The sequence below is a fragment of the Oncorhynchus clarkii genome, unplaced genomic scaffold, assembly GCF_045791955.1.
Source record: "Oncorhynchus clarkii lewisi isolate Uvic-CL-2024 unplaced genomic scaffold, UVic_Ocla_1.0 unplaced_contig_3734_pilon_pilon, whole genome shotgun sequence".
NCBI lineage: Eukaryota > Metazoa > Chordata > Actinopteri > Salmoniformes > Salmonidae > Oncorhynchus > Oncorhynchus clarkii.
Window position 1 is genome coordinate 1 of NW_027259685.1, and position 10,000 is coordinate 10,000.

The following is a 10,000-nucleotide window of genomic DNA, read 5'->3' on the forward strand; positions in this document are numbered from 1 at the left end:
GTGTGTGTGTGTGTGTGTGTGTGTGTGTGTGTGTGTGTGTGTGTATATATATATATATGTATGTCTGATACAGTGTGTGTGTGTGATTTGTGTGCAGCTGTATGTATATGTATGTCTGATGCAGTGTGTGTGTGTGTGGGGTCATTGTCCATTTGGAAGATCAATTTGTGACCAAGCTTTAACTTCCTGACTGATGTCTTGAGATGTTGCTTCAATATATCCACATCATTGTCCTGCCTCATGATGCCATCTAGTTTGTGAAGTGCACCAGTTCCTCCTGCAACAAAGCACCCCCACAACATGATGCTGCCACCGCCGTGCTTCACGGTTGGGATGGTATTCTTCGGCTTGCAAGTCTCCCCCTTTTTCCTCCAAACATAACAATGGTCATTATAGTCAAACAGTTCTATTTTTGTTTCATCAGACCAGAGGACATTTCTCCAAAAAGTACAATCTTTTGTCCCCAAGGGCAGCTGCAAACTGTAGTCTGGCTTTTTTTTATCAAACAGTCACACTCCAAACTCCACTATGGCCAAGACCAAAGAGCTGTCAAAGGACACCAGAAACAAAATTGTAGACCTGCACCAGGCTGGGAAGACTGAGTCTGCAATAGGTAAGCAGCTTGGTTTGAAGAAATCAACTGTGGGAGCAATTAATTGGAAATGGAAGACATACAAGACCACTGATAATCTCCCTCGATCTGGGGCTCCACACAAGATCTCACCCCGTGGGGTCAAAATGATCACAAGAATGGTGAGCAAAAATCCCAGAACCACACGGGGGGACCTAGTGAATGACCTGCAGAGAGCTGGGACCAAAGTAACAAAGCCTACCATCAGTAACACAGTACGCCGCCAGGGACTCAAATCCTGCAGTGCCAGACGTGTCCCCCTGCTTAAGCCAGTACATGTCCAGGCCCATCTGAAGTTTACTAGAGAGCATTTGGATGATCCAGAAGAAGATTGGGAGAATGTCATATGGTCAGATGAAACCAAAATATAACTTTTTGGTAAAAACTCAACTCGTCGTGTTTGGAGGACAAAGAATGCTGAGTTGCATCCAAAGAACACCATACCTACTGTGAAGCATGGGGGTGGAAACATCATGCTTTGGGGCTGTTTTTCTGCAAAGGGACCAGGACGACTGATCCGTGTAAAGGAAAGAATGAATGGGGCCATGTATCGTGAGATTTTGAGTGAAAACCTCCTTCCATCAGCAAGGGCATTGAAGATGAAACGTGGCTGGGTCTTTCAGCATGACAATGATCCCAAACACAACGCCCGGGCAACGGAGGAGTGACTTCGTGAGAAGCATTTCAAGGTTCTGGAGTGGCCTAGCCAGTCTCCAGATCTCAACCCCATAGAAAATCTTTGGAGGGAGTTGAAAGTCCGTGCTGCCCAGCAACAGCCCCAAAACATCACTGCTCTAGAGGAGATCTACATGGAGGAATGGGCCAAAATACCAGCAACAGTGTGTGAATACCTTGTGAAGACTTACAGAAAACGTTTGACCTCTGTCATTGCCAACAAATGGTATATAACAAAGTATTGAGAAAACCTTTTGTTATTGACCAAATACTTATTTTCCACAATAATTTGCAAATAAATTCATTAAAAATCCTACAATGTGATTTTCTGGATTTTTTTTTTCTCATTTTGTCTGTCATAGTTGAAGTGTACCTATGAGGAAAATTACAGGCCTCTCATCTTTTTAAGTAGGAGAACTTGCAGAATTGGTGGCTGACTAAATACTATTTTGCCCCACTGTAGGACTCGTTTTACTGTGGATATAGATACTTTTGTACCTGTTTCCTCCAGCATCTTCACAAGGTCCTGCTGTTGTTCTGGGATTGATTTGCACTTTTCGCACCAAAGTACTTTCATCTCTAGGAGACAGAACTCAGCTCCTTCCTGAGTGGTATGACGGCTGCATGGTCCCATGGTGTTTATACTTACGTACTATTGTTTGTACAGATGAACGTGTTTCCTTCAGGTGTTTGGAAATTGCTCCCAAGGATGAACCAGACTTGTAGATGTCTACAATTTGTTTTCTGAGGTCTTGGCTGATTTCTTTTGATTTTCCCATGATGTCAAGCAAAGATGCACTGAGTTTGAAGGTACACCTCCAATTGACTCAAATTATGTAAATTAGCCTATCAGAAGCTTCTAAAGCCATGACATCATTTTCTGGAATTCTCCAAGCTGTTTAAAGGCACAGTCGACTTAATGTATGTAAACTTCTGACCCACTGGAGTTGTGATACAGTGAATTATAAGAGAAATAATCTGTCTGTAAACAATTGTTGGAAAAATGACTTGTGTCATGCACAAAGTAGATGTCCTAACAGACTTGCCAAAACTGTAGTTTGTTAACAAGAAATGTGTGGAGTGGTTGAAAAACAAGTTTTAATGACCCCAACCTAAGTGTATGTAAACTTCTGACTTGTGTATAAGTGTATATGTATGTCTGATGCAGTGTGTGCGTGTGATGTGTGTGTGGGCTACGTACCCGTGGCAGGGTTGATGCTGGCAGAGATGTGGAAATGACAGAGAGCGTTAGCGTGGTGAGAGATGTGGCGGTGTGTGTGTGTCTCGTGGGTCCCCATCTGAGACGGCAGCAACTCAGTGTGAGACACCAGAGCAGACGACCTCCGACGACCACGACGCAGGTGCTTCAGGTGGCTCATCGACTGGACAATGAGAGGACAGGCACGGGGAGGACCAATGACAGGGCAGGAGGTGGGACAGGAAGAGAGAAGAGAAGCATAATGTTATTGACGCCCTTCATACTGTTAGGTTCTAAACAAACAGAGTACAAACTCAAAGGAATCACTAGGAAAACCTCAAAACAAGTTTACTCCGCCACTGGGTCAAACAGCTGCAAAGACAAAGACTTGTTTACCAAGCACATATATTTATACCGTCCTACTAGGAGGAGTCAACTCCTTGACATCTAGACAGGTAATCCATCTCTGTTGCTAGTCAGGAACTTAATTGGTTCCTCTTATTGTTGTAGTCATTGTGTGTAATAGGACTGTTCCTTGTCACCTCATCTGACCTCGGGTCAAATTCCTCCCTCCTCCACGGCTGTCCTACCTTATCAGTGACTGAAACCAGACTGTTACCCTTTGCCTCCCTCCATAGGATCCATGAGATTTAACAATAACATGTTAGACAGAATGTACATTTCCTGCCTCCCCCTTGTCTCACTCAGTAACTTTCCATACACCTAGTTCTTATCCACCTTCCACTGACCCCAACATACACATTCATTATACACGTAAAGTCATCAATAAGTTCTCGTATGCTAACATGAATAAGTAGATTTCAAGCTAAAATCCAACAATATCAATCTGTTCTACATCTCTGTGCCTTTTTAAAATGACTAACTAATAAAGTGTACATTCAAAATGACAACCACAAAGTTTGTTTGAAGAACACATTTTGTGTGTGTGCATGTGTGTGTGTGTTTGCGGGTGTGTATGTGTGTATGTGTGTGCATTTGTGGGGGTGTGTGTGTATGTGTGTGTGCGCATGTGTGTGCGTGAGTGTGCGTGTGTGTGCGTGTGTGTGTGTGCATGTGTGTGTGTGCATGTGTGTGCGTGTGTGTGTGCGTGCGTGTGCGTGAGTTTACGGGCGTGTGTGTGCATGTGTGTGTGTGCATGTCTGTGCGTGTGTGTGAGTTTACGCGTGTGTGTGTGTGTGTGCGTGTGCATGTGCGTGTGTGTGTGTGCATGTGTGTGTGTGTATGTGTGTGTGTGTGCATGTGTGTGCGTGTGTGTGCTCGTGCGTGTGTGTGTGCGTGTGTGTGCGCGCGTGCGTGTGCATGTGTGTGCGTGAGTTTACGGGTGTGTGTGTGTGTGTGTGTGCATGTCTGTGCATGTGTGTGAGTTTACGTGTGTGTGAGTTTACGGGTGTGTGTGTGTGCGTGTGCATGTGTGTGTGCGTGTGTGTGTGTGCATGTGTGCTTGTGCATGTGTGTGCTTGTGCATGTGTGTGTACTGTGTTGTCTTTACCTCCAGGGCGTGCTGTATCTTGTCCTTGCCCCCCAGGCCTGGCAGGCTGGAGCTGTATGTGTTCTCAGTGATCTGACCACCCAGGATACTGTCCTCTGGCAGCACCGTCTCAGACCACAACCTACACACACCGTCCTCACACGACGTCAACAACACATTACACACACTACCCCTGGAGAGCAGAGGCAGGGGGAGCAAGGGGGAGCAAGAGGGAGAATGAGAGAGACACACAGAACATCATTTTACATTGATGATTGACAGTTTAGTAAAGCCCAAAATCTTTCCATTAGTATGGGATTGAGACATTCAGAAACATAAAGCTGAATCTATACAACAGATTAGAATTTACAATCAGCTTGACTTATGTTTTTTCTCTATTTAAAATGTGGGGGTGTGTGTGTGCATTTGTGTGTTTGGTCCTTTGTGTGTGTGTTTTGTGTGTGTGTTTTGTGTGTGTGTGTGTTTTGTGTGTGTGTTTTGTGTGTGTGTGCATTTGTGTGTTTGGTCCTTTGTGTGTGTGTGTGTGTGTGTGTGCGTGTTCTGACTTGGGCATGTATTTGCTGGTCTTCCTCCAGGACAGGCCGGTGACAGAGCGGGGGTGGGCCAGGTATATGAAGGAGAAGTGGACCTGAGGGCCTTTCTTATCTGGGAGGTCTGGGAGCACCACAGCAGAGCGCCACCCAGTGGTGGGGTACCACACCTTCAACAGACAGTCATCCTGGACAGGGAAACACACAGGTGAGACAGACTCACAATGGTTAGTGCAGTACCAAGCACAATGGTTAGTGCAGTACCAAGCACAATGGTTAGTGCAGTACCAAGCACAATGGTTAGTGCAGTACCAAGTACAATGGTTAGTGCAGTACCAAGCACAATGGTTAGTGCAGTACCAAGCACAATGGTTAGTGCAGTACCAAGCACAATGGCTACACTTGATCCTGAATAAGCTATCACAAAGTCCAGATGGCACATTACTATGTGTTTATTACTCTACAGGTGTTACAGGAGAAAACATTTATGACATGATTGGGATATTGACAGTATATGGAAACAAGGTAAAAGCTTTCGAGTGAGTGTACCTTGCCGGCTGTTGCAAAGTATTCCCCATCAGGAGACCACTTGGTGATGTGAACAGACATTGCAGTCCTGGAGAGAGGGGGAGATAGATAGACAGATAGACAGACAGAGACAGAGACAGAGACAGAGAGAGAGAGAGAGAGAGAGAGAGAGAGAGAGAGAGAGAGAGAGAGAGAGAGAGAGAGAGAGAGAGAGAGAGAGAGAGAGAGAGACAGGGAGAGAGAGACAGACAGGGAGAGAGAGGGAGAGAGATATAGACAGAGATGAAGAAGTGAAGAAGAAGTGAAGAATTGTAAATTGTAAATAAAACCCATATTTATGCTTATTTATTTTATCTTGTGTCCTTTAACCATTTGTACATTGTTAAAACACTGTATATATATATATAATATGACATTTGGATTGTCTTTATTGTTTTGAAACTTCTGTATGTGTAATGTTTACTGTTCATTTTTATTGTTTATTTCACTTTATATATTATCTACCTCACTTGCTTTGGCAATGTTAACACGTTTCCCATGCCAATAAAGCCCGTTGAATTTAATTGAATTGAGAGACAGAGAGAGATAGAGATAGACAGAGAGAGAGACAGAGAGATAGACAGAGAAAGAGAGAAAGAGACAGAGAGAGAGACAGAGAGAGAGACAGAGAGAGAGACAGAGAGAGAGACAGAGAGAGAGACAGAGAGAGAGACAGAGAGAGAGACAGAGAGAGAGACAGAGAGAGAGACAGAGAGATAGACAGAGAGATAGACAGAGAAAGAGACAGAGAAAGAGACAGAGAAAGAGACAGAGAGATAGACAGAGAGAGAGACAGAGAGAGAGAGAGACAGAGAGAGACAGAGACAGAGAGAGAGAGACAGAGAGAGACAGAGACAGAGAGAGAGAGACAGAGACAGAGAGAGAGAGACAGAGAGAGAGACAGAGAGAGAGACAGAGAGAGAGACAGAGAGAGAGACAGAGAGAGAGACAGAGAGAGAGACAGAGAGAGAGACAGAGAGAGAGACAGAGAGAGAGACAGAGAGAGAGACAGATAGAAAGAGAGAAACAGTTCAGCTGCTTTCACTTCTCTATGGGAAACTCAGTAAAACAGCAAACACCACTCACTTCTTCCACAACATAATGTTGACAGTTTTTACCTCAAAAAGGTGCTTCCCCATTTTACACTTTTTCAATACATGACTTGATTTAATATTGAAAGTTTGTTTATGTACAATTCCAAAATGTTATGTTTTATTGGTGGTGATGAAAAACACTGTCTCAGGTGCTGCTCCAGAATCTCTCATTAGTGTTCAACTGGGTTGAGATCTGGTGACTGAGACGGCCATGGACTATGGTTTACATCGTTTTCATGCTCATCAAACCATTCAGTGACCAAACCATTCAGTGACCAAACCATTCAGTGACCAAACCATTCAGTGACCAAACCATTCAGTGACCAAACCATTCAGTGACCAAACCATTCAGTGACAACTCGTGCTCTGTGGATGGGGGCATTGTCATCCTATGGGTCATAGCCATGGTAGCCAAAATAATGTCCCGCCCAGCATTTTTATACATGACCCTAAGCATGATGGGATGCTAATTGCTTAATTAACTCAGGAACCACACCTGTGTGGAAGCACCTGCTTTCAATTGACTTTGTATCCCTCATTTTCTCAGGTGTTTGTTTTATTTTGACAGTTACCTGTACATTTGAATGACAATGAGAGTTAAACGGATAAAGACAGTGAACAGTTGTAGATCACTAGGAGAGGAGAGTACAGAGAACACCAACCACAGACTAGGAGCTCTGACCGGGTGCTTTCAGTAGACTGACTGACTGACATGACGTGTTGGGAAACCCTTTCACTCTCACTTCCCCATTCCAGGACAGTCACACACCAACATGCTGAGTCAGTATCAGCTGCTTATCGCTGTTTATGTGTCAAACACCTCCCTGTTTTAAAGGTACTCAGTTAAATGACGTTGCCAGGCGCAGTCACTGCAGAAATGTACCCATTATGCCGTTTACGTTCTGCATCTACATCATTTCACTGAGTCTACCTTTAAAGCTGCAATATGTCACTTTTTGGATAAGTCCACTAAATTAACATAGAAATATGAGTTAAAGATATGTCATTCTCATTGAAAGCAAGTCTAAGAAACGGTAGATGTGTTCTATATGCTTCCTGTGCTTAACTTTTGTTTTTGCGTATTTTACTTTCGGTTCTGTACACCAGCTTCAAACAGCTGAAAATAGAATATCTTTGGTTATGGAAAATATATTTTACAGCTGTTTAGATGGTACAATGACTCTTAGAGACCAGGAAATGGCGGAGGGATTTCTGCATTTACCCACTATACTGTTTACTTTCTACATCTAACTCATGTTGCTGACTACCTTTAAAGAGGCCTGATATGTCTACAGGCCTGATAAGTCTACAGGCCTGATATGTCTACAGGCCTGATATGTCAACTACGTCATGTTGCTGACTACCTTTAAAGAGGTCTAACGGTCTACAGGCCTGATATGTCAACTACGTCATGTTGCTGACTACCTTTAAAGAGGTCTAACGGTCTACAGGCCTGATATGTCAACTACGTCATGTTGCTGACTACCTTTAAAGAGGTCTAACGGTCTACAGGCCTGATATGTCAACTACGTCATGTTGCTGACTACCTTTAAAGAGGTCTAACGGTCTACAGGCCTGATATGTCAACTATGTCATGTTGCTGACTACCTTTAAAGAGGTCTAACGGTCTACAGGCCTGATATGTCAACTACGTCATGTTGCTGACTACCTTTAAAGAGCTCTAACGGTCTACAGGCTTGATATGTCTACAGGCCTGATATGTCTACAGGCCTGATATGTCTACAGGCCTGATATGTCTACAGGCCTGATATGTCTACAGGCCTGATATGTCTACAGGCCTGATATGTCAACTACGTCATGTTGCTGACTACCTTTAAAGAGCTCTAACGGTCTACAGGCCTGATATGTCTACAGGCCTGATATGTCTACAGGCCTGATATGTCTACAGGCCTGATATGTCTACAGGCCTGATATGTCTACAGGCCTGATATGTCTACAGGCCTGATATGTCTACAGGCCTGATATGTCAACTACGTCATGTTGCTGACTACCTTTAAAGAGGTCTAACGGTCTACAGGCCTGATATGTCCACTACGTCATGTTGCTGACTACCTTTAAAGAGCTCTAACTGTCTACAGGTCTGATGTCTACTAAACACTTGAAAAGCACCACACACAGCTCCTGTCACTCACTTGCACTGCCAAACACATTTCCAGTCGTTGAGGGCAGGGTGGGGTTTGTCATCGGTCATGGGTCCATCCTCCTCCTCTATCAGTGTGTCTGCTGACGGAGGGGCCCACAGCTGCAGGTGCTCTGTAGCTGCCAGAATACGGTTCCCTACAGGACACATACACATGGTTAAACAGCTACATGGTTACCTGTTCCCCGCACATTGACTTGGTACCGGTACCCCCTTTATATGGTCTCCTCATTATTATTATTATTTATTTATTTGGACTTTAGTTGATTTAGTAAATATTTTCTTTACTCTTATTTTTCTTTAAACTGCATTGTTGGTTAAGGGCTTGTAAGTAAGAATGTCACGGTGAGGTCTACTACACCTGTTGTATTCTTTAAACTGCATTGTTGGTTAAGGGCTTGTAAGTAAGAATGTCACGGTGAGGTCTACTACACCTGTTGTATTCTTTAAACTGCATTGTTGGTTAAGGGCTTGTAAGTAAGAATGTCACGGTGAGGTCTACTACACCTGTTGTATTCTTTAAACTGCATTGTTGGTTAAGGGCTTGTAAGTAAGAATGTCACGGTGAGGTCTACTACACCTGTTGTATTCTTTAAACTGCATTGTTGGTTAAGGGCTTGTAAGTAAGAATGTCACGGTGAGGTCTACTACACCTGTTGTATTCTTTAAACTGCATTGTTGGTTAAGGGCTTGTAAGTAAGAATGTCACGGTGAGGTCTACTACACCTGTTGTATTCTTTAAACTGCATTGTTGGTTAAGGGCTTGTAAGTAAGAATGTCACGGTGAGGTCTACTACACCTGTTGTATTCTTTAAACTGCATTGTTGGTTAAGGGCTTGTACGTAAGAATGTCACGGTGAGGTCTACTACACCTGTTGTATTCTTTAAACTGCATTGTTGGTTAAGGGCTTGTAAGTAAGAATGTCACGGTGAGGTCTACTACACCTGTTGTATTCTTTAAACTGCATTGTTGGTTAAGGGCTTGTAAGTAAGAATGTCACGGTGAGGTCTACTACACCTGTTGTATTCTTTAAACTGCATTGTTGGTTAAGGGCTTGTAAGTAAGAATGTCACGGTGAGGTCTACTACACCTGTTGTATTCTTTAAACTGCATTGTTGGTTAAGGGCTTGTAAGTAAGAATGTCACGGTGAGGTCTACTACACCTGTTGTATTCTTTAAACTGCATTGTTGGTTAAGGGCTTGTAAGTAAGAATGTCACGGTGAGGTCTACTACACCTGTTGTATTCTTTAAACTGCATTGTTGGTTAAGGGCTTGTAAGTAAGAATGTCACGGTGAGGTCTACTACACCTGTTGTATTCTTTAAACTGCATTGTTGGTTAAGGGCTTGTACGTAAGAATGTCACGGTGAGGTCTACTACACCTGTTGTATTCTTTAAACTGCATTGTTGGTTAAGGGCTTGTAAGTAAGAATGTCACGGTGAGGTCTACTACACCTGTTGTATTCTTTAAACTGCATTGTTGGTTAAGGGCTTGTAAGTAAGAATGTCACGGTGAGGTCTACTACACCTGTTGTATTCTTTAAACTGCATTGTTGGTTAAGGGCTTGTAAGTAAGAATGTCACGGTGAGGTCTACTACACCTGTTGTATTCTTTAAACTGCATTGTTGGTTA

The 10,000-nt window shown here is 43.4% G+C and overlaps 1 protein-coding gene across 1 annotated transcript in view; it reads right to left on the bottom strand.

Annotated features, from left to right (window-relative positions):
* Positions 1–2,507: 2,507 nt before the first annotated feature.
* The window catches only part of LOC139400698 (dmX-like protein 2), a gene marked incomplete at both ends in the record, with an annotated part of 11,897 nt that continues 4,404 nt past the window's right edge, over positions 2,508–10,000 (bottom strand). The window contains 5 exons of the mRNA XM_071145386.1: positions 2,508–2,688; positions 4,015–4,186; positions 4,560–4,732; positions 5,094–5,160; positions 8,359–8,503. Of these exons, the coding sequence (XP_071001487.1) occupies positions 2,508–2,688; positions 4,015–4,186; positions 4,560–4,732; positions 5,094–5,160; positions 8,359–8,503 (738 nt within the window). The remainder of the gene's footprint in view (positions 2,689–4,014; positions 4,187–4,559; positions 4,733–5,093; positions 5,161–8,358; positions 8,504–10,000) is intronic.